Genomic DNA, 25,502 nt, shown 5'->3' on the forward strand with positions numbered 1-25,502 from the left:
TTGATAAGAAGAAGGTACAGGACTATAGGACATTGAAGGAAGAAAGATTATAGTCTCGTCGACAGCGTGGTTATTATAGACGGAGCACAATCTAGGATTACGAAATTATGGGTAAGGTAATCCGACACGCCCTTTTCAAAGGAACCATCCAATTATTTGCCTGCAACGATTTAGAGAAATCATTAAAAACCTAAATCTCGATGATGGCCAGACGCGAATTTTGACTGTCGTCCTGCAATGCGAGTCTCGCTGGGCCTCCTCGCTCGGTTACGTGCATTGAGACACCAAGAAGTTACTTGCATGGTCAGTGGTACTTGAGGCAGCTGTACGGAGTAGAAACTGTAGAGGAAGAAGGTGAATGGGCTACATTCAACAAGTTACTGAGGGGACTGGATACAAGTTACACACTCAGATGGAGAGATTGTCACACGAGAAGAATTTGTGGCGAGTCGCACAAAACCAGTCAGATGACTTCAAACCTTCTAAAAAAAAGTTAATATCAACTTAACATGTTTACCTCGGACAATTATGATGGCTGACAATGGTCAAGTATAATGAAGAAAGGCACCATCTGGCTCACGTGGTACCTTTGCTAAGGGTAACCGCTTTCGCCTTTTGTTACAGGTCACCCTCAGATCTATACATCTAGTTACTAAGTAGTGTAGCTTTCCAGCAGGACGGAGAGTCGGTTAAACTGTCGTGACATGATATCTCCTGGAGAGATTGCTCCCAATTCCGAACTTCCCACGGTCTTAACAATGGAAGGTGCAACATTGATTCTTCTGTTTATTAAGATAAGTTGGGACTATGTCTTATTTCGCAGGGACAGTCCTATGACTTCGAGGCTATTCATACTCAGTTCTCCACCCCACTATGTCGTTCAAGATTTTTACTGGACCACTGTACCGTATCAACTACCAAAACTAGTTCGTTTAAAAAATAAGTTTGATCTTATCTATTGAATACATATATTTGTACAGCAATATCTGTTCAGACAATGTTGGAAGGTATGCCGCAAGAACATGTAAAATTAATTAGAAAACTGCAAGACAGAAGCGTCTTAAATAAAACGGTTTGCTGGTAATTTGTACTCTTTTTCAGTCAATAGATTTTAGTGAATAAGAGATCTGATGTATCGTCTAGCTACAAAGAGCACAACATAAGACATAGCACAAGTGTAATTAGTGACTGGTGGCTTCTTCGTTTCGTAAAAGAAGCTGACATTTTCTTTCTCTCTCTCGCGAGATCTCCGTGGTTATCGTTTGCTTAAGTATAGTAGATTAAAGAAACTGATAACTCTCTATATCGAGGGGTGCTGTCATTCCTTGCCTCTTCCACCTGCAGTTCCCGGAGACGGCAGGAAGCGATCATCAGCAGGGCTGAAAGCGACACCGGGGACAGCGCTGCCTGCCACCTCTCGGGGCGCGCCTCTTCCCAGATGAAGCAATTATTTAGAAGAGATCAGTAATGGAGAAGCGATGAGATGCTGTAGCGCCGCCGTCTTTGGCGAATGATTCGTTCTGGGCAGGGGAAAATCTCAATTTGTTTGCTCCGACGAGGGTACGGGTATCGATTTCACGATAAGGTCGGAATAAAATTATTTCCGTGCAAGAGGGACAGGAGGGGCAACGTAACAACCTCACCAGCGACAGCGTTTGGCAAGTTCATCCCTCGAAAAGCGTGTTTCCTCGTTAGTCGACGTCGCAATAGCGAAAGAATTGCACTTAAATGGAGCACGGTGCTAGGAAGTAGGAAAATAATGGCTTCATCTTAAAGGATTGAGGTTGGATTTCCTTAACCTTTCCTTTCCTACATCTGCAGGGGGTGGACAAAAATGTGGAGAGACCGGAAACAAGACACATTGCCAAGTCAAATACGGTGTAGGAAAACCGTTGGCATTCAAAACAGCTTCCGGTCGTCTTACAATAGATAAACAGAGATCCTACACTATTTTTACAAAAGACTGGCAAATTCAGGCACCGATGATGGATGCTGATAGCGATCACGAACACAAACGCTCAATAATATTGAGATTAGGTGACTGTCGTGGGCATGGGTTACTTGTTGACGGCTAATCATGTAACCAGACAATAATGTGACATTCCAAGAAATGAAATGATAATCAAACGAAGACCTTAAACTGTCGACAGGTGTTGATATACATAACGGGGACAGCTGAAAATGTGTGCCCCGACCGGGACTCGAACCCGGGATCTCCTGCTTACATGGCAGACGCTCTAGCCATCTGAGCCACCGAGGGCACAGAGGATAATGCGACAGTAGGTATCTGTCTCTTGCACGCTCCCCGTGAGGCCCACATTCCCGACTTAATGTCCACACACTACATTCGCAGTGCCCCTGCCCATTACACTCATTACTCGCAGCAGACAATCTTAACCAGTCCCGTAAGAGTTCGGGCAATGCGTGTGCATCCGCACAGAAGAAGAAGGTCAATGGCCGGTTAGCCTTAAGTATATGAAGATCGTATCTGCTCTGTGCCCTCGGTGGCTCCGATGGATAGAGCGTCTGCCATGTAAGCCAGAGATCCCGGGTTCGACTACAGGTCGGGGCACACATTTTCAAATGTCTTTGTTGATGTACATCAACGCCTGTCGACAGTTTAGGGTCCTGATTTACTTATTTCATTCAAAGAGAGCTGCATGGTCACCGATGGTATCTGTTCTTTCGGACATGTCAGAAAGAACAGATACCATCTTCATACATGAATGTAGTATGTGGACATTATGTCAGGAATGTAGATCTCACGGGGAGCGTGCAAGGGTTAAATCCCTGTAGTCGCAGAACAGATACCATCTTCATATATTCTACGGAGTGTTTCGTAGTACCTTACATTTCTACATGTTTGGGGTTAATTCAGTACCTACACCAACTGTAGAGATCAGAAATGAGCTCCGTACACTCGCCAGCGCGTCCTGGGACGTCATGTTCGAACTCGCCGTCTCTGTGTGCCCAGAGAGTCGATTCGTGAGCCTCCACCGCAGACCACTCGCCAATGACTCGCTCAGAAAGGGAGCGAGCACATGAGTTCGCAACTGTAACCGCGGACTCGCGACTCTCCCGCTACATACGCATCCGCTTTTAAAGAAACTTCCGCCATTAAACTTTAAATTACTAACCCTTTATCTCACCCAATCGTGATCTCGGCAATATAGCCATTCACAAGGGCAAGTTGAAATGTCACAAAATGTCTGACCTGCCTAAATGCCAGAAGCATGTTAACAGGGCTGGGCAAATAAAAAAGGCCCCGACGAATGGGTACCATTGGACGTCCGCCACAGAATCCACACTGGTTCAGAGCATCCTGTGGGGAATGTAGTGTGAATGGAGCAGTGTAAAGGGTACGATGGTACTCTCAGTGGAGCAGCGGGTGTTTGTTGTGGAAATTTACGTGAAAACGTGCTCGTGGAAACTGTGTACTCAGTTATTTACTGAGAAATTTTGTCGTGTCAAAGTGACAGAAAAGAGTGGCTACTAAACACTTATTCTGAAAATGGCGACAGGATCCCTTCTGAGCAAGTCAAAAAACATCCCGAAACGTCTAAACCTGCCCGCACACCAGAAAATGTGGCTGCAGTTTTCCAGAAACGCTTCAGAGTGCTACCAAGTCAAACCGATGCTGTCACACGAGACTGCAATATCACGTCGATGATGCGGACGAATACTCCACACGGACCTGCACATGCATCCCTAATGAATGTCTTGTTTTTCATGCATTAAAACCAGCAGGTGCTCCTCAGCGTTTCCAGTTTTGTGAGCGGTTGCTCACAGAGATTTGCAATGAATTGCTTGGACACAGATCTGTTCTTTATGTCTGATGAAGCCTGGTTTCACGTGTATGGTTAAGTCAACTCACAGAATCACAGGTTCTGGGCAGTGGAGAATCCGTATTACTTCCACGAAACACCATTGCATGATCAGAAGTTTGGGAGTTGGTGTGCAGTGTCTGCATGCCGCATTATTGGTCCCATCTTCTTTCATCAGACTCTGCCTTCGGCGCATTGCATTGCCAACATTTTGAGTGCAACTGCTCATACAGCCGACCGAACTATGGAGCACATTTACACAATCTTCACGCCTGACAGAGTTGTTGGCAGAGACCAGTCTGGCCATACTGGCCACCCAGGTCATCTGACTGTCAATGTGCGATTAATTTGTACGGGGAGCCGTCAAGTCTAAGGTGTATCGTAACAACCCTTAAAGTCTTCAGGCACTGTAGCAGAAGGTTTCGGATGGGACTGCACCAATTCCAGCATCCAGCTACGATCCGCCTTTAGCAACTTCCTGATCGGGGGCCGAGTGCCTAGAGATGAATGGTGGTCACTTCCAACATCTACTATAGACAGGTTAGTACTGTATTTCCTCACCTCTGCTGTGTTTCATTGTACCCTGTTCTTCGGCCACTTTTAATTGCCACACTTTATATAACAATATAACGACTGATCGGTTAGCAGTGAATATTGTTTTGTTTGTACACACATTTATACACATAAAATGTTTTCTAAGATTGCTGTAAGTTTATCTCAATATTTAATATTTATTGACTGCATGTTTAGCAATGACGTCGATGAATACATACTTTCGAGCCGTTACCGAGTCTGTAACGACAGTACCAGACATGAGGATGAGGTGCAATCTCTAAATGGTAATTAATTATTAAAATAAAATTCAAAAATGAATTATGAACTAGGCAACTTGCTGTTAGCACATAAACTCAAGTTGCCACTACTAAATGAATACGGAAATACAGCGCTTTTTTGTCTCAGGATTTACTTGTGCACGCTTTTCGTTTGATGCAGCATATGCATTTTCTCATGGAGGACGTGGAATAAACAAGATTACAAACATTTTGCTTAACTGGATGAAATCTGTATGTTTTTCGTCTGAATCGTGGATGAGACTTATTCCAGATACCATTCCTCCTGTTACTGAACACATTTTCAATTGTGTACTTTGTATTAATTAATATCTTATACACTCCACAGCTTCACAAAACACAGCTTCGTTAAAGGCTACCTGAATGGAACAATCGGTCATTTTACATTGTAATTTCTACTTCACAGCAGTACGATCGTGTACTCATCTTCTATACTAACAATAAGTCACACTCGTGCATGCTTCAGTATGGGAGAACGAATCGACAAGTATGAAGCGACTCCAACGCCACAGTTCTCAGACTAGTCATAATCGCGAAACTGCAGCGGGAGAGAACGAAGCCAGTTAGCACAGATGTTCCAAGGTCGCCTTGGTTTGGAAGTATGCAACCCGCAACGTCGGACTCGTCCTCACTCCGTTTCCAATATCTAACCAGCTGTCGATCTTTATCAAGTCTTCAAGTATTCTGGCAGCGCTACGTCCTACAGTAGTTTGCTCCCCTAACAGCTTAATGGATCTCCCGACGTCATCCACATCTACGTCTTAACATACACTCCATAAGCCACTGTGCGTTGCCTGGAGGAGGGTACGTGCCATAAATATTATCAATTTTCTGTCCTATGCGATTCTCGTTTTCAGCGAGGGGAAAATAACTGTCTGTATGCCTCTGTAAGCGCCCTAATACCTTTTATCTTATCCTCATGATCCATACGCGAGATGTAAGACCATAGCAGCAGAACTGTCGTAGAATCTACTTGGAATAAAGATTTTATAAACTTACTCAATAGGTTTTCGAAGGGACTTCGTCGCCTTTCTTTTAAGGATTCTCAGTACAGATCCACGAGTATTTCTGTTGCGCTTTCGTATGGGCTACACCGAACTTTTACCATTTTGGTAATGCGTCTCTGGTTTAATTCTATATTTATTGCCATAACTTCTTGAACTTCCTGATAAGACCCCAAATAATCTAACATCGAACCTAATCAGCATTAGTAATGGTCTGACCTCTGAAATAAAATTAGCGCTATCCAACCTTCAGGACAATAAACAGCTTTGCAACATTCCATTAATAATTTGGTCAATGTGCACAACGGAAACACCATTGCATAGAAACAACACTTAAGTGTATTCCTGTTTATAATGGTAAATAAGGTTGGAACAAGTTGTAGAAATTAGGGCTCATAAATGGAAGTCGATATTAAAACACTAATCGTTTATTAAAATTCAAAATCAATCTTATTAGAATATGACTCTTGGAAAACAAAACCCCAGAAAGCTAATAAATACTGAAGTTACTGACACTGGATAATGATTGACATCGTTAGGAAGACTGAAAGAAGAACAAATCAGAGTTCCTCATCTGTACAGTTCGCATTTTCAAATAAACAATAAAGATAATCAAATGAACTCCACATCCAAGATGCGCAAACAACCAGGTAAATGCTAGCTACTCAGAGTACGGGTTCTGAGATGTGAAACTGATACGTCACGCTACAGCAAAATGCGACAGTTCTACATCTGCATACATACTACACAAGTCACCGAACGGTGCATGGCGGAGGGTACCCTTCACAATTACTAGTCGTGCCCTTTCTTGTTTCACTCGCAAAGAAAGCGAGGCAAAAACGACTGTCTATGTGTCTCCGTATGAACCCTAATTTCTCGTGTCTTCGTGGTCCCTAAGCGAAATGTATGTTGGTGGCAGTAGAATCGTTCTGCAACCAGCTTCAAATCCCGGTTCTCTAAATTGTCTCAATAGTGTTCCTCGAATAGAACGTGCCTTCCCTCCAATGATTCCCATTTGAGTTCCCGAAACATCTCCGTAACACTTGCGCGTTTTTCGAACCTACATCTAATGAATCTAGCAGCCCGCCTCTGAATTACTTCGATGTCTTCCTTTAATCCGATCTGGTGCGGATCCCAGACACTCGAGATGTACTCAAGAATAGGTTGCACTAACGTAATGTATGCAGTCTCCTTCACAGATGAACCACAGTTTCCTAAAATTCTCCCAATGAACCGAAGTCGAGCATTCGCCTTTCCTATCACAGTGCTCATATGCTCGTTTCACGGACATTTTGCAGACAGTATCCACATGTGCCGCTGAATGTACCTGCAAATTATGTCATTGTATGGCCCATAGCGCAGGAGATGCGTGAAAAAATGCCGCATCATGCATGAAGTTTCAATACATTTATTCTTCACTGCTGAGACACTTCCACAGTCGAGACAACTGAAGGAAATCCCTGATATCTGGCAGCGCTTTTGACAGGTTTGAACTGCGAAACGCAAACGGTTTCAGGCGAAAACAATACCTGTCAATATAGCAATGAAGAGGCCTTTCCATACAGATGTTTACAAAATCGCGTTGTGGACAAGCGAAGAAGCTGCGCATAGTATACAGAAACTGTACACTGCAAACATAGTTCATTTTTTCTTTTCGTTTGTAATAGAAAATTGGCAAAATGAATACCCGGGCAACGCAAAAACTATATGACCATTGCTCGCCTGGTCGAGTTGCAGTCACGTGACTCGATGACGAAAGTATACAAGCGGAGCAGAGACGAATGGATAAACGTTGTAGCGACGATATGGTCCGCAAATGGGGAAACCCACTAGCATAAACGACTTTCAGAAAGGCTAGATTGTTATGACTCAGTTCCTGTTAACAAAATCTCGGAAGGGACGCAGCTGGTCGGCTTTTCGCTTGTTATTATCTCGAGTATCTATGGAAAGTTGTTGAAGGACGGTGAAACCAACGACAGAAGATAAGGTGACGTCCACGCTTCATCACAGATCGTGGTCGACAGAGGCTTATTCGCTCCCTCGAAGCATCTCAGGCAGCGACTGTGGCAAATATAAGGACACTGCTGCTGCAGGAACAAGTGTTTCGAAGCATACCGAGGCTCTGTAGCACATAACTTGTAGGTATCCCCATTTCAACCCAACGACATCGTCAATTACGATCGCAGTGGGCACGGTATCATCGAGAGTGGACCATGAAATAGTTAAAATGTGTCCCCTTGTTGCATAACTCGTTTTCTTCTTACCCCCAGGTCTATGGTTGTGTCCGAACACACCATAATACAGACGAACAGCTATTCGGAAGTTCCACCGCACCATGGACATTGGTCAGTGGGGCCAGTATTATGCTGTGAGGGGCTATCGCCTGGGTTTCTATGGGACCTCTGATATAAGTCCCTAGGTACCATGATAGCTGTAGCCTATGTGGACTGTACTGTTGACCACGTGCATCCATTCATGCAATGTTGATGATGTTTGGTTTGTGAGGCGCTCAACTGCGCGGTCTTCAACCCCGTACAAAGTCCCAATTTTACACAGCCCAATTGTTGTACACAGTACAGTCTAGACACTGTAACGAATGATGATGAAATATGAGGACAACACAAACACCCAGTTCCCGGGCAGAGAAAATACCCAACCCAATCGGGAATCGAACGCAGGACTCCGTTATCCAGAGGCAGCAACGCTAGCAACTAGACCACGAGCTGCGGACCCCGACAGCGATGACAACATTCAGCAGGGTAACAACGTATGTCATAAGGCCAAATCCCTGTTACAATGGTTTGAGGAGCAGGATGGTGAAGTCACATGAGTGCCTCGGTAACCAGATTTGCTGATGTGAGTCCAATGGGATACAAACGGGACGTTAAGGGGCGCCCTGCAAGTCCGCCAACTACCGGCTCGTAATTTACGGGAATTGCGTGACGTGTGCATAGACATCTGGTACCATATACCTTTAGAAATCTACCAACGACTTGCCGAATTCCTGCTACATAGTACCTCTCCTGCATCGTGGACCAATAGGCAATTAAAGACGCGGTCATATTGTTTTGGCTCGTCAGTGTACTTGTGAATACAGATTGCTAGCCAGAACTTAATATAAGCAAGTGACACATACACATATTGTACATACTGTGTGAGCCCTTAACCAGGACATGGCGGAAGATACCTACGGAGATTTTAGTCACTCTCTTTACGTGTCTATTAACTTATTCAAGTGATGCTGTACCTTCTGATAAACAGTTATTTGATATAAATTATAGCTATTATCATTCGTAGTATGCAAAATAACAAGTTATTGCAAAGGAAGTTCTGCATTTCATATCTCATAAATATGTGATACAATTTCACAACAGGATTAGCTGGTCCTTATGACTATCATTTAACGCAAATACCTGGAAGTAGTGGAAGTGGCAATGCTTACTGATATCAACAGTCACGTATTCTCAATTGCAGGTGACGCAAACAGCTGACTTCGATTTATTGACAGGATGAGTTACCGTAATAGACTCGCATTTAGGCGGAATGGGATTCAATTCTTATCTGACCATCCAGATTAAGATTATCCTCTATATCTCTAAACCGCTGGAGGGAAAGACCTGGATGTTTTTTTGAATGGGACACAGTTGATTTCTTACCCCCCCCCCCCCCTCCCCTCCCTCCTTGACAGCTCCATTTCTAAAAACCTCGTCATCCACTGCATGATAAACCCCTACATTTCTTTTCTTTTGTGATTTGTAGGTAGTTATCTAGAAATGCGCTTTATAATATTCACATGCAGACTTAGGTAATATTAATCGTAACATTCCTGCTGCAGTTTGATCTGGTACTAGCTATCTGTATTTCCATTGAATAAAGGGAAGACCATACATTGGAATGAAAATTTAGTAGCGCACACATTAAAAATAATGCTGCTGGGTGGAATGGTTCAAAATGGCTCTGAGCACTATGGGACTTAACATCTGTGGTCATCAGTCCCCTAGAACTTAGAACTACTTAAACCTACCTAACCTAAGGACATCACACACATCCATGCCCGAGGTAGGATTCGAACCTGCAACCGTAGCGGTCACGCGGTTCCAGACTGAAGCGCCTTTAACCGCACGGCCACACCGGCCGGCCTGGATGGAATGGTTTCGCCACGTTTTAGAACTATGTTGTGCTCTCGTAATGTGTTGTGACACGCTAAACTAACGATCCTCGTTGGCTTTGAAGCCATTATCACGACATGGGTAGCAGCTTCCGGAAGCTACAAGTGTGTCACACCGCATGCACAACGTGAATACAGTAACATCCGCCTACAGTAACGTTACGTGGCAACAGGGTCATACTACTGCGCTGTTATTCATGGCCTCCGCCTAAGCTACAAGCAAGAACGTATGCAAACAAAGACAGTTCAGGAGCTAACTGGAAGAGGTACGTGAACTCTCCTACTTTCGCGCTTTTATCTTGTATCCTTTCTCTTGGCCAGCAACACACGCTGTTGCTAGTGTCAGTTCATAGTGTCCCTCGTCCAAGTAGAATCATAAGGAACAGAGAGGAATTAGTTAGCAAACTTTCTGATCTAAGTGCCCTCCCATGTACAACCATGGTCTCACTAGATGTCAAAAGCATATATTCCAGTAACCTCACAGATAGGGTTGAAAATATTGTTAGGGACAGTCTTAGGCATTATAGTGCTAGGCCGTTACAGAAGATGAAGGATATCTTGAAGCTTCTGTATTTAGTTTTAAATATCAACTAGTTCAACTATGGTGGTGACGTCTACGTTCAAAACCATGACTTGGCTATGGTTTCCACTTTGTCGTTCCGTTTCGCAAACATTTTTATAACTGATTTAGAACATCAGATTTCCAGTGACATACCTGTGCACTACAGTAAGGTGCTGCCATGATCACGGTATGTAGATGACATCTTTCTAATATATAAATGTTCTGACGATATTCTCCACGGTCTAAATGGTTTCATTGAGCACATACAACTCACAGTCGAACGTAGAGTAAATGGGCTTTTACCATTTTTAGAGATATTGGTCATTAATTCAGGAAATTACTTTCAGTATGGCGTTTATAGGAAACCAAGAATCAGGGATTTGGCCATTCACAGTTCTTTCTCCTATCTTCTACAGTATAAAAATGGAGCTTTCCAGTCACTGCTTTATAGATAACGTAATACCCCATAATCTTTAGTGGCTTATAAACGCGAATATAGGGTCATCCAGTTCACAGCACGTTTAATGGGCACCACGCTGGTTTGTCTCGGGTATTAATAAAGGTCTTTTTACAAAAAGTAAAAGGAAACAGCCGTAGGACTGCTCCGAACCAGGTTCAAATTGATATTATTCATCTACATTACTCCTCGTGCAGCGGAATGACCTTAGGGTCAATTCTTAACATTAGATTTCGTGCTATGGAAGGTTTCAAATATACAAAAGATATGGTCGCGGCATATTTCATTCCTAGCAGTAATGGGCCTTTGCTTAAACACAGAGAGAGTACGAAAAGGATCCATCTGACTCGTCAGGTGTTTATAACTTTACCTGTAAAGAATTCCAGCCAGTATGTAAACCAAAATGGAAGGTCCTTTGAAGTTAGGTTTAAAATGGGTCTGAGCACTATGGGACTTAACTTCTGAGGCCATCAGTCCCCTAGAACTTAGAACTACTTAAACCTACCTAACCTAAGGACAACACACACATCCATGCCCGAGGCAGGATTCGAACCTGCCAAAAGTTAGGTTTAAGAAATGTATTTCTGATTCTGGTTCCAATTCTTCCTTGATTTCACATTTCTCCGGAACGGGACACTCAGTTTCTGGTATTACGTCTTACAATTTCGCACACAGAACGCTAGTGTAAGGTTCTTAATGTCCTGGAATAGCTTTTCGTGCGTTAAGAAAACTTTCAAACCAAACAATTTCCGAACTTAATTAGGTAATAAGACCATTTTGGCTAACTTTGACTACGTAAACAAATAGCTCGTTTCATTCAGCCTCTTTCCCTAACTTCCTCCTCTTTGGTGCCTTTACTGGGGCCATTCTCCTTTTTTAATTTTTTTAAAATTGTAAGAATTTAAGATTTTTCTAAATTCTGAATGTTATATTCATAAATGGCCCACAACAGGTGCTAGGCTTTTATCCATATGTCTGCTATTCACTTGACATTTGCCGTCTCTATTAAAATGTTTATTTTTTTACCCATATTTCTCAACCTTTTCCTTACAGTGTATCTGAAGTTATTCAAGAACAATCACATTATTCAGGCACATTCGCCAATTTCTTTGGGGCCTATGTTTTGAAATCCTGTCAGTTCATTGTATGGCAGTTGGCAGTCGCAGCGTTCCGTTTCGTCGCGGCTACAGCTGAGGTACTGTTTAGCGTTTACTCTATACTCGTCATGGCTCTGAGTACTATGGGACTCAACTGCTGTGGTCATCAGTCCCCTAGAACTTAGAACTACTTAAACCTAACTAACCTAAGGACATCACACACATCCATGCCCGAGGCAGGATTCGAACCTGCGACCGTAGCAGTCGCGCGGTTCCGGACTGCGCGCCTAGAACCGCGAGACCACCGCGGCCGGCTTATACTCGTCATGCATCCTCCTCCCCATCCCCCCGTTACTATCGCTTTTTGGGACTTTCCCACATTTTAAACTAAGATTCGGAATCGGATTGTAAAAGTGGCTTGATAAATGTAATGTAAGTATTCAGTCTTGCGGACACTTTTAATCACTGTGATACGGTCGTTGCGTAATTATGTTTAAGGTTTATTTCATCTTTTTATTAAGATTTGCACATGATGATGCAATTTAAATTACTAAATGGTCGTACCTTTAATGCTTCAGTGCTTTTTATTCTAAATGCGAAAGTTTGTCTGTAGATGCTGTATGTTTGGTACAAATTCCATAACTGATATTAAACTAACTTCTCAGTGATTTAGACGCTTGAAATGTTAAAAATAGCTCAGACCTGGTCACCAATACAATTGTGGATGGATATATGCATGTATTGAAACTGTGGCTACGCAGTCGATGCACGATGCCGATCAACGCCTTTGGTGCTTGTGTATTTGTGGCCTGATGCGCAGGGACGCTCTCTGTGGGTTTAAAAGGGCGGAACGAGTGCTATCTTTCGGCTCGCCCCGAAGACGGCCCGATCGGTATATGGCCGAAATGTTAGAAGAAGGCGTGGAATTTAAGCGGCTGAATACCAGAAACTTAATGGTGCAGTCATTGCGTTGCAAAAAGATGAAGCTGCACAATCACTGATATCTGTTCTTGCAAGTTATCTGGCAATTAGACAACACTGGGCATGTACCAGGTCTTTGATCTCCCTCACGCAGCGCCACCACTTTAGGCCGAAGGCCTTCCTGGTCGAAAGTTTTGTTCATTTATTGACTGACGACCACTTTTGGATCAGAAGTGACGTTGGTAACACTGCATTCGACGTAGAACATCATAATCTTATGTTAGTCCAAACATTTTCTTGAGACTTTCATGCAAAAATTTTACGTTGGATCGTTGCTTCCGAAAATCACACATTGCACATATCATCACCAACAGTGTTAGCACTGTGAAACAGTGAAGCTATTCAGGGGCCTATGATGGATACAGTTTTGCCAAAGGCTCATCACTAGGACGTTTCTATACAAGGAAAAAAGTAAATTTCAGTAATCTTTGGAACATACATTGTAATTTTACGTGAAATTCAGTGATGTGCAATGCGACGTCATTTGATACCATTGTTCACGAGAAAAGTGTTCCAAAGGCTGTAGAATGCCAGATTTTCATGTATTATTCGGATGATCCTGAAACCTCACGAAGAATTTGTTGATAGCTGTAGTAGAACAGAAAGGAGGTACTCACTTCTCGAGGCCTTTGAACGCTTCCGGGTCGACGGCGTGCAGCTTGTTCTCGTACAGCGTGAGGATCTCCAGGGTGTCCAGGCCTTCGAACGCCCGCGCCCGCAGCGCGCTGATGCGGTTGTGGTTGAGGTTGAGGAGGATGAGGTGGTGCAGGTTGTGGAACGCAGCAGATGGGATGAGGCTCAGGTGGTTCTGCGACAGGTCCAGCTGCGTCAGCCCCTTGCCTGCAAATCACAAAGCAGCGTGTGGGTGAGGCACGTGGAAAGAGCGAAACGAGACGAGTACAGAGGGTGACTCGAAACATTGTATTACTACTTCGCCTTGGTATGCAAGGCGGACCAGCACTCCAACGACAGAATTTCGGTGGTTGTTCATTGATGTTTTGCGAGTGTTTTTCTGTAATAGACGGGGGGTCTTTTTATAGGGCAAATGAATTTCGTTTGATTGGTTCAAAATGGCTCTGAGCACTATGCGACTTAACTTCCGAGGTCATCAGTCGCCTAGAACTTAGAACTAATTAAACCTAACTAACTTAAGGACATCACACACATTCATGTCCGAGGCAGGATTCGAACCTGCGACCGGAGCGGTCGCTCGGCTCCAGACTGTAGCGCCTAGAACCGCACGGCCACTCCGGACGGCCTTCTTTTGATTTGTATTTATGTTTTACTAAAAGTATCTGTACAACTGTTTAAAATGTGACAGTATGAACTGTCTGTCTTGCTGGGAAACAAACTTTTTTTGCTTACTCAGAGCACTTGCTGTTGAGAACAGTAATAACCAAGCTTGCATTCCGTGGTGCTTGCAGTATGTTTCGGATTTGATTTTCGATTGTATTAGTTGTGCGTTAAAGGTTATACATAGCAATCTGGAGAGGTTTACTGACGAAGAGCTGGCCAATGAGCACCTCTAGAATGGATTCGCAAAACGCAATCGAAGAGCTGGAACGAACTGTGATGAAACTGCATGCGTTTCGTTCGAAGGTTTATGCGTTAACCAGCATTTTGCGTGTTATAACAGGATGTTCACTGTAGTAGATTTATTATCACGAATAGAGAGGTAACTGGGTGAAACAAGGAAAATAAATCATAATTAAATTATTAATCTGTAACGAACCACCGGATACATGGATACTTTATACCAAAATACTCAGAAAATATCCCCGTACGATCTCCAAAAGTTTGTTGGTAGAGTTCGAGATCACCCTTCTCAAATTCATTGTGAGAGCTTCTCATGGTGCTCCTGATGTCATTCCGTATAAAAGTGTATCATACATTCAGACAAGTAATGACGTAGTGCCGATCATGTGACCATTAGCAATTCCGTGAATTCTGCAAAAATATACTGCACAACACAATTAATGGATCACTTTTTCGAAACGATGTAATTGGGTCGCATTGTGATATAAAAGCTTAAAATTTAGCTCATAGGTGCCTACAACTTTCCTTTAATAGTGCAAAAGCTTGTTGTCCTGCGACGTCGCCATTAAGCTCGACGACGTTTCGAATAGCAAGATGTCGACTCACGTGAAAAAAGAACGGGCCTCAGGAAAGGTGTAAGGTGGGTTGATGACGTTACAACGGCACCAAATTTCGTGGCAATTCTGCCCGATGCCCACATGCCTACAAGCAGGTCCATGAACAGCAGCACAGCTTAGGTATATTTTTAAAGTGCTCGACAAAGGCGGGGCATTGGCACCAACGGTTTTGCTCTTGCAGGTACTCTTTGCCGGTTTATTCACCCATGTGTCAGTGTCACACGACTCCGTGATCACGGTACATCGAAACACGAGGACTGAAAATGCATAAGCACCCTTTGCTGTTTCGGATCACGTTCAGATTTCGTCGACTGGTTTTGAGCAGTCCCTAGTCGCTGTAGGCTGTACACGAGAATAAAATCTGCAGTCGCACTGCACTCCAAAGGGTCTGAACACGTTCAGTGGGGTTGCTTTCCTACGATGTTCTTAGAGAACAAGGGTTGTCAGCAGTGTCAAACTTCGTCAAGAACGTCGTCGTCCTGTTCACTGCAATGCGAAATGTCGTTTTAGACTCCGAAATGTGTGGGAATCAAAGCCACAAGGAAAGGGGTGGTTTACTTGACACCCTTTGTGCCACTCCTTGAGGCTTTTTCGTCTCAATTCTGATCTCGGTAGTGTGTACGAAATGTTTACCTCGGCCGCCCGTAAGAAATGGCAGCAGGGCGCCAAACGTTCGCATAATTACAGAGTAAGGTTGTAGACACATTTGAGCCAGATTTAAAACTTCTTCGTCGAAATAGGAGACAACTACGGCGTTTCGAGAAAGTGATCCTTTAGCTGTGTGATTTTAACGTCGCGCATCGCGGCTCTGACCTTATCACAGACGCGTCAGAAGAGGGAGTAAAATGTTGGTAATAGGGGGAGTGACGACCTTTCCATAGGGGACATGACCACGGTGGCGAAGAGTAGAATTGTGGTGAAATCTGGTGCTAATGTGACATTTATTCGTTTGTTATGTTCTTTTTGCCTGTTACCTAGATACAAGAACAGATCAAATGTTGCATATGAACTGGCATGAATGTAGCACTTAATATTTCGGCATAATTTCAAATGTGTTAGCGTAACTAAGCATTATGACGTTTAACCAGATTTACAGTTCACATGGACGTTTGAGCTCTTTCCTTCTTTCACGTGTGACGACGCCATGACTTTTGAAGCTTCACCAACCCCGAGCGTAAAGTAGCAAGGCGCCAAGCTTTTGCACCATTACAGAGACAGGTTGTAGACACATTTGAGTCATGAAACTTCCTGGCAGATTAAAACTATGTGCCCGACCGAGACTCTAACTCGGGACCTTTGCCTTTCGCGGGCAAGTGCTCTACCATCCGAGCTACCGAAACACGACTCTCGCACGGTCCTCACAGCTTTACTTCTGCCAGTATCTCGTCTCCTACCTTCCAAACTTCACAGAAGCTCTCCTGCGAACCTTGCAGAACTAGCACTCCTGAAAGAAAGGATACTGCGGAGACGTGGCTTAGCCACAACCTGGAGGATGTTTCAGAATGAGATTTTCACTCTGCAGCGGAGTGTGCGCTGATATGAAACTTCCTGGCAGATTAAAACTGTGTGCCCGACCGAGACTCGAACTCGGGAACTTTGCCTTTCGCGGGCAAGTGCTCTACCATCTGAGCTCAGTATCCTTTCTTTCAGGAGTGCTAGTTCTGCAAGGTTCGCAGGAGAGCTTCTGTGAAGTTTGGAAGGTAGGAGACGAGATACTGGCAGAAGTAAAGCTGTGAGAACCGGGCGTGAGTCGTGCTTCGGTAGGTCAGATGTTAGAGCACTTGCCCGCGAAAGGCAAAGGTCCTGTGTTCGAGTCTCGGTAGGGCACACAGTTTTAATGTGCTAGGAAGTTTCATGTCAGCGCACACTCCGCTGCAGAGTGCAGAGTGAAAATCTCATTCTACATTTGAGTCATGTTTTAAACTTATTGGTCGCAGTGGGAGATAATTACGGCGTTCCGAGAAAGTAATCCTTTAACTGCGTTGTGCAGCGTAGTTACTCTCATTGGTCTCTAATGTGTTTCCCCGAATATTCGAGGTATGCGACTGTCCTACGATGAAACTGACGTACCGCGTCAGAGATCCTCCTAGTAGGTCTGTCCAGCGAATATACAATCCGGTAACATCAGACAGAGAACAACAACAACGATCAACAGCCGGCCGGTGTGGCTGAGCGTTTCTAGGCGCTTCAGTCCAGAACCGCGCGACTGCTATGGTCGCAGGTTCGAATCCTGCCTCGGGCCGGTACGTGTGTGATGTCCTTAGGTTAGTTAGGTTTAAGTAGTTCTAAGTTCTAGGGGACTGATGACCTCAGATGTTAAGTCCCATAGTGCTCAGAGCCATTTGAGCCATTTGAACGATCAACATGGGAAAATAATTCTATTCATAGTCCTCGCAGTGTAAGGAAACTTGAAACACGTTGTAGTAAGAACAAACTTTAATTTTTGATTGTCAAGTATTGGGTAATACTGAATCTCATACTATATTACGCATCTCATTTCAAGGATCTCTCTGACTAAGAGGACGTATTTTAGACCATATTTGAGTACGTTTACTGCTCACAACATTGTATAGGAATGGGCTTAGCACCGCACAGTGATTAAAGATTTTGGTATAAATAATTTGATGAATGACAATTCTTACAGAAGTTATCGTCTCACATCGCTCAAACTTATTTGCAGGAACTACAGACGTCCATTTCTAATCACAACCTACACTGCATACGCCGCGATTAAATGTGCATTTGATAAATATAATATCATATGCGCTATATTTTGATGGTGCAAAACAAATTGAAAATATAGTATGAGAGCTTTACCAATTTTGAGCGCAACAATATGTAGCTAATATCAACAATTCGTTCATTTCTTTCTGTGTGTGTGTGTGTGTGTGTGTGTGTGTGTGTGTGCGCACGCGCACGTGAAACTGCCTAGTAACTTACTTTAGATGCAAACTGAGAACGGCTCCTATGAATAGGAAACGGTACATTTCCTTTGTACAGTACCCGGTCTCTACATTTTGCCTCTTTTCATACCGAACACATACACACACCGACACAGACACACACGCACACACGTTTGTCAGTTCTCTAAGAAATGAATAAACTGTACATGTTAACAACACTTAGTTTCATACTAGAAAAAAAAATGAGAATGCCCGCATAATCCATTTAAGTGACTTACCTGATCATGGTGTACCGAAATATGATACATATGAAACTAAGTTTGCCAAATACACTTTTAATTACAGTTTATGCAATGTAAGTAGTGATTATAAATGGCGGTCTGTGCTCCAGCAAAGAAGCTTGAGCATGTGAGAAGTTGACCTCTTTAAGCTTTGTAAATCGTTAAATTATGTACAAAAAGTATTTTAAACAGTTTGTAGTGCAAATACATAGCTATAGACGGCAACAATGGTTCCGATTTCTGGTGTGAACAAGGAAAGTACTCAAATACTTTGTAAAACAAATGCCGTTAGTGTAGAGCAGAAATTATTGAAAGGTTAAGCGTACTGTAGTGTGATATCTCCGCCAGGGGCCACCAGTTCACACTGCCAGTGGCCCATGAGAAAGCCGGCAACATGCTATGCGGCGAGGGACCGAGAAGCGGGCACTGCAGGGGGTAGCCGGGTGGACGACATCAGCTAGCATAAGGATGGACACGCTGTGAGGAGCCTGGTAGAAAACTGATGAACTCCTGCAGCCATTAGGATGGAACGTCAAGAACGCACATGTGAAAGCATGGCAAAAGTCGTTCTACCTGCCTTAAAAAACGAGAACGTGTCGACAATTCCAGCACCCCACAGGCACTGGGAGGACCATGCACAAAGCGCGAATAATTCGCACATGGAAGTATGTGAAAAAGCCAGCCTTCTTAAAATGTTGTTTTCTGGACAGCAAGCACATTCTTTATAAATCACGGACGACGGATGACTCTGAGATGAAGCAAGTACATGAATCTGTCCAGGCCTAACGCTGTGAGGGCGGTAGCAAAGAACTGTCGTGTAGCTGATTTCGCAACTACTTCGGAATGCAAGAAAACGTCGGCAGAACCTGCCACCAACGCTTGTGAACTCGCTGAGAAAGAGCCAGTTCTCAGGTCACATACCAGCCCACGTAAGACAGGAAATTTCCACCCTGCACGGAGAGGCGTGGTCATGAAACGAGGATCAGTTGCTGGGCGGCATTGCAAACCGAGTCCGCCAATGACAAGAGAGGAGACAATTTCGAGGAACCGTTGAGCTGAGAGATGGATGTAGAGTGGAGAGGTACAGTCGGTGAGACAGCGTGGAAGCAAGAGGACATGGCGGCTCTTCCTTGCATCGCCAACATCCGCCTTCCGACACCGTGTAAGAGGTCCACGACTAAGGAATTTTGCTAACGCACTCGTGCAGGTGTAATTTCGATGTATTGCTCACGCGCTGCCTGCGATATGTAAGCTGTAAGGGAATCTCAGACCAAAGAGCAGTGTTGACTGCAGTAGGAACTGTGTGGTAGTAGGAGTAAGTAGTAGCTAGCAGTCGTGTGTATCGTGTTAGCTGGGCCGGTCGTAGGGAGCGAGGGCGGTGCCTGAGCGATGTACTAAGAGGTAAAATCAGCCTCGTTCACGTGTACTATTGTTACATCAAGTCCCATGTAAATGATTTTAAAAAGAAATCTCTTAATAATAATCTTTCTTATAAAAATTAACTTTTGACAATCATTCATCTCAATTTAAAGAACTTACTAATTTCTACAATCCATGGTCATACCGATTATTGTAAAGAAAAATCAGTTGTTTCCTTTTATACATGACATGGGACTTAACGTCTCAGGTCATCAGTCCTCTAGAACTTAGAACTACTTAAACCTAACTAACCTAAGGACATCACACACATCCATGCCCGAGGTAAGATTCGAACTTGCGACCGTAGCGTTCACGCGGATCCAGACTGTAGCGCCTAGAACCGCTCCGCCACTCCAGCCGGCTTTACACCGTCCGTCCAAAAAGTTCCGAGACAATTTTTTTTCCTGGCGTATAGGTGGCGTCTGCGCATAACTTGTGGCGGCAGCATGAACTAACAACTGTAAACAACAGATGTGCATTCGACTAGTCAGCTGTGTGTGCAGGCAGTGGTAAGTAGTAGACGAGCGGTGGAAGTGTGTCATACATCCCAATGGAGCAATATCTTTAAAATGTAGTGTTCAAAACATACTGCAAAAAATTAGGAGAACAGCGTGCGCAAATTTGTCCTCACACCTTGACCCCACACCAAAAACAGCGACGTGCGGACGGCTGCTGCGACCTGATAGAAACGAGAAATGCGTACATCATTTTCTAGAAAAAATTATCATGGGTGACGAGACTTGGTGTTATGGGTACGAACCTACCATAAAACAACGAACTGCAGAATGCGTCTCTAATTCTTCACCAAGACGAAGACGGTGCGACTCTGATGCGTGAGTGGAACAACATTTCAAAGTAGGTCTTTTCTGAAAGTTTCACGTGATTGTATGAACGCTCTTTGCAATGCACTAAAGAGGACGGCGACTACGCAGAATATTTGAAACATTAAAACCGTCACCTGAATTTTTCTCTTTTTTTTCTTTTAACCGAATCTCGAAACTGCACGAGGATCAAAATAGGTTATTATGTAGAAATTCAGTTTGGCACTAATGATAGTAAATTAAAACAGAGTTTCAGCGTCATAGCTCGAAATTCTCCAGAGTATTTTATGTAACCCACAAAACCTCTTCAAAGTACAGTGTGTTGGCTAATTGCGTTCCAGTGATTCGAAACCGCCAAATGTGTACCACGTAAAACACTTTCATACGACTCGGTTTTCACATCTTGTTAGTAATCTGTTTTTTTTCCCCTTTAATACATTTACATGACCATATATTCTGTAAGCCAAGATACTGTGCATGGCGGATGATGGCTTGTACTGCTGCTGGCCATTCCCTTTCCTGTTCTACTTACAAATGGAACGAGGAAAAAATGACTGTCTTATGCTTTCATAAGAGCCCTGGTTTCTCTTGTCTTCACGATCTTTAATTAGCGGTAGTAGGGTCGTTCCGCAGTCTGCTGCAGATGCCTGTTCTCTAAACATTCTCAACGGCGTTTCGCGAAAAGAACGTCTTCTTCCTTTCAGGGATTCCAATTTGAGGTCACGCAGCATTTCCGTAACACCCTCTGTTGATATAACCTACTGATAACGACTGTAACAACACACCACCGGGCCGGCCGCGGTGGTCTCGCGGTTAAGGCGCTCAGTCCGGAACCGCGCGACTGCTACGGTCGCAGGTTCGAATCCAGCCTCGGGCATGGATGTGTGTGATGTCCTTAGGTTTAAGTAGTTCTAAGTTATAGGGGACTGATGACCACAGATGTTAAGTCCAATAGTGCTCAGAGCCATTTGAACCATTTTTTGAACACACCACCGGCTTGCCGCGATTCCATAGAATAATTTTTGTCTGGAAACTTATAATTTATTTAGAGCAAAGAATTACATTCTCAATTCTGTTATTAAATTTTTTTCTGTCATGCGATCTTATCACGAGTGGTTAACCTGCAGCAATATAAAACAGGTATTGAATTTATAGTCCACGAATTGAGCAGTTCCACTCCATTGTTATATACCTTGCAGGTGGCTCATGAAACATGGAGCAACCCATCTATTTATAAGTGAGTAAGATCACAGCAAGATGATTTACTTGTGCGAGATGGGAAGGTGTATTCTGCTCTGTTTCCATCTGTATTCCATAGTGAACATTTTTGTCTATCTAATATTTTTTCCTTTTCTTTTTAACCCTGGAACTGTTATAATTTTTAGCTCTCTCCCCCCCCCCCCCCCCCCCCCTGGTTTCGATATCGGCTTTCTCTACAATCACCTCTTGTAATTATTTTCGAGAGTGACGTGTTCATTCCATTGCTGAAGTACTAGAAAATATATTTGAGTTAATAAATTTACCAGTTCCTTTCACATGTGCAAAAACATAGCACATTCCTGTTTGGAACTATAGCGTCCCATGTTGCTTCTTAATATGCAGCCACAGTTTCTATTCCTTGGTCCGGAATTTTTATCATGGTTTTGCTCTTTTTTTCTTCCGTTCACTCTATTCTTCCTATATGAAACCTAGTAAAGTATTTTGTTACATAAAGTGATTGGTGTTTCATAAATAAATTACGATAGCTAATGTTTGTATTTACTGAATGAAACTATATTGTCACTGTTCTAGGAGAAAAGGGAGGCCTCTGAATCTTTCTGGTTTTGGCATCATTCCATCTTTTACTAAGCCATTTTGAATTTTGATATTGTTGAGGTTTTAGATCTTTGTATAAACAAGTATAAAGATTTAAGTACATCTAAAACGTTGATCGTGGACAGAATTTGAGACATGTTTTCTTATCAGCTGTTTTCGAAAAAAATATTTGAATAGTGGACGAGTTTAGATCTAAGAAAAATAGCTATACAAAAACCAGGTAATTAATCTGGACTATTTTATTTTTGTTTCCCAGTTTGATATGGCTGTTCGTTTCAATATTTCTACCTTTTCGTCATCGAGTGCGCTAGAGGAGCAGGACGTCAGACTCCTAATCGAAATACATTAGTTTGGCTTTTATATCCACGAGGCAATGTTTCATGGACCTAATTTGTATGTAATCTCCCACACTATTTTAAGAGTAAGACAGCTGTTCATATTTGATTTCGATAAATTGTGCGTTTCACTAGTAGAAGGAAAACAGGAAAATATTGCGAAAACTGACGCTATGGTATGTTACAGCAGTTTCATACAGTACAAGAGTCGCAATCGAGACCTGTCTGGGTCTGTGTGCACTTGAGGTACAAGACCATAAGCCAGAGCTCTCACTGACGGGCAGAGTGTTTGCCCAGCTGCTTAATGCGAGCTGCCGGTTTCCGCTCAGAGGAGAGGGGGGGCCTCTTGGCTCACTACCACCGGTTTACTCGCAGTCAGCACAAGTGGGTGTCGAGCAGACTGGAACACTGTTTGTGTTTCCACTGTCTATGGCCAAGCGTGGTAATGACACGACCGTATCGGTTACTACTGGACGAATTTGGAGTGAACAATGGAACACGTGGAGCTCAATGAATTATTACGCAGTGGATCAATAAAGTTGCCCCCGAGCGCTAAACATGGCACTAGAAGACGACTATAACTGCCGTTATAAGGAAACGAGAGTGGTTCGGCGACATTCTTCTGGCTGCACAAAGCTACGTATTAAAACTCATTCTTCTTCCAGAGACGCAAGAAGATAAAGAAGTCTTAAAGCCTTTCATCGCAAAAGTAAGTTTAATCTGGTAGGCCTCATAATGTTTTGGAGCAATTTAATGATAACTTGATTTACTTGGCTTCTAACGACATTCACAGTAATCGGGCATATAAAATCGAGAATTATTATTTATGGCAAGAGAATGGAACAAGCAAAAATATTAATTGTATAGGAAGTGAAACCAGGTATGTACTGTGTTCCCGTATCTTGGTTCATTGGTAAAATTTGAGCCCAATTAGATGGTGACTTAATCTTAAAGTTCATACACTTCAAATATATTTATACTAAACAGGACAATACTTCGTACTGAATTCTTTGGCACTTGTAACCATACATTCACATTTACCTCGAAAGAGGATCGATTTTTGATTTATGTTTCTTCTGTAGCACATAGACAAGAGCGATGCACGCTGATGCCTCTCTACCTACTCAGTTGACTGTCCCGTAGTAGACTCGATCTGACATATTGTTGCTTGTCTTTTTTTTACCTTTACATGTTTTTGGAACGTTTTTACTTGTGTTACCGCCTACTTTCATCCATGTCCATTTCCGCTATGAATTTTTACACACCTTGTGTTAGTGTGAGTAGATAGTAGCTGCCGCTAACTTTGACGATTACAGTGGAGGTCCGATTGCTTTCGCCTACCTGCAACGAACGTCCATGCTATGATGATGATGATGATGATGATGATGAAGATTGATTTCTGGTGCACTTTACTGCGCAGTCATCAGTACAAAGGTACAATTTTCACTAGTCCATTTTTATACAGTCCAATCTAGCCACTGTCACGAATGATAATGATGAAATAATGACGACAACACAAACACCCAGTTCAAATGGTTCAAATTGCTCTGGGCACAATGGGACTTAACTTCTGTGGTCATCAGTCCCCTAGAACTTTGAACTACTTAAACCTAACTAACCTAAGAACATCACACACATCCATGCCCGAGGCAGGATTCGAACCTGCGACCGTAGCAGTCCCGCGGTTCCGGACTGCGCACCTAGAACCACTAGACCACCGTGGCCGGCACAAACACCCAGTCTCCGGACAGATAGGTCCATGCTATCGACAGGCCTCTCAAGTCCGATCTTACTTCAGCCTTCTTCATTCCGTCTTTTTTGTCTCCCTTCCTCTCTACCTATCTCGTTATCAGCCTTCTCCCATTTCTGAGCTACTCAAACACAAACACGCACGCAGGCGCGCGCACACACACACACACACACACACACACACACACACACACACACAAGCCCACGAGTGATAAAGGCCTAGCCAGACAATCCGGCCTGCCGTTGAGACGGACGGCGCAGCGGGAGGCCGGGCCAGTCAGCGGCCAGGGACGCCACACAGGCAACGGCCACCCGCAGCGACTCTTGACGCGTCTGCTGTTAACACTGTGGATGGGGCTGAACCCCATTATTAAGCTTGCATGAGTAGCGCGATTGTCTTGGCGTTAGATGATTTGGAGGCTTCACGCGGGACACGTTATCTTTGTGAGAGTTCTTTTTTTGTCAAGTGCAGAAATGAATAGCTTGCACTAGCGATACGAAATGGCACCAAGAAGAGGAGATGTTGGGTGCACGACATTAATAGCAAGAGAGAAAGTTTAGGAGAATACCATCGTCTGTGTATTGATCTAGAGTCTGACGAAGATAGGTTTCTAAGGAATACCATCGTATTCATAACATTGTCATTGAATTTAAACAACATATATTTGGTCGTTAGCTTATCTATTCGTTCTACCGGCATAATTTTTTTTAATCTTTTCCAGATACTTAACTACAGGCGACAGTTGGCAGACCATAGTTTTTTCTTTTCGGTTAGGACGCTCAACAGTCTCAGAAATTGTGAAACAAGTGTGCCAGGTATATGGACTGTTCTACAACCCAGGTACTTACCTACTCCCACAACAGAGCTGTGAAAGAAATCTGAGGAAGGATTTCTAGAACTTTGGGGGTTTTCGAACTGCCTTTGAAGCATAGACAGAAAGCATATCAGGTTAAAATGCCCGAAGGATAGTGGATCCCAGTTCTTCTGTTAGAAACAATTCTTTTCGCTGGTTCTCCTGGCGATCGTTGATCCATACTACGAGTATACAGTAGTTGATATTGGAAATTATGGACGTCACAGT

At 43.4% G+C, this 25,502-nt stretch overlaps 1 protein-coding gene and 1 non-coding gene across 3 annotated transcripts in view; both read right to left on the reverse strand.

Annotated features, from left to right (window-relative positions):
• LOC124789121 (slit homolog 2 protein) overlaps positions 1 to 25,502 on the reverse strand; it is a 642,438-nt gene that overhangs the window by 452,477 nt on the left and 164,459 nt on the right. For both annotated transcript variants that reach the window (XM_047256411.1, XM_047256410.1), the window contains one exon: positions 13,562 to 13,784. In XM_047256411.1, coding sequence (XP_047112367.1) covers positions 13,562 to 13,784 — 223 coding nt within the window. The remainder of the gene's footprint in view (positions 1 to 13,561; positions 13,785 to 25,502) is intronic.
• Trnat-ugu lies at positions 2,187 to 2,261 on the reverse strand. Its single transcript has one exon. It is a non-coding gene; the product is annotated as a tRNA-Thr (tRNA).

Source organism: Schistocerca piceifrons, chromosome 3, assembly GCF_021461385.2.
Source record: "Schistocerca piceifrons isolate TAMUIC-IGC-003096 chromosome 3, iqSchPice1.1, whole genome shotgun sequence".
Lineage (NCBI taxonomy): Eukaryota > Metazoa > Arthropoda > Insecta > Orthoptera > Acrididae > Schistocerca > Schistocerca piceifrons.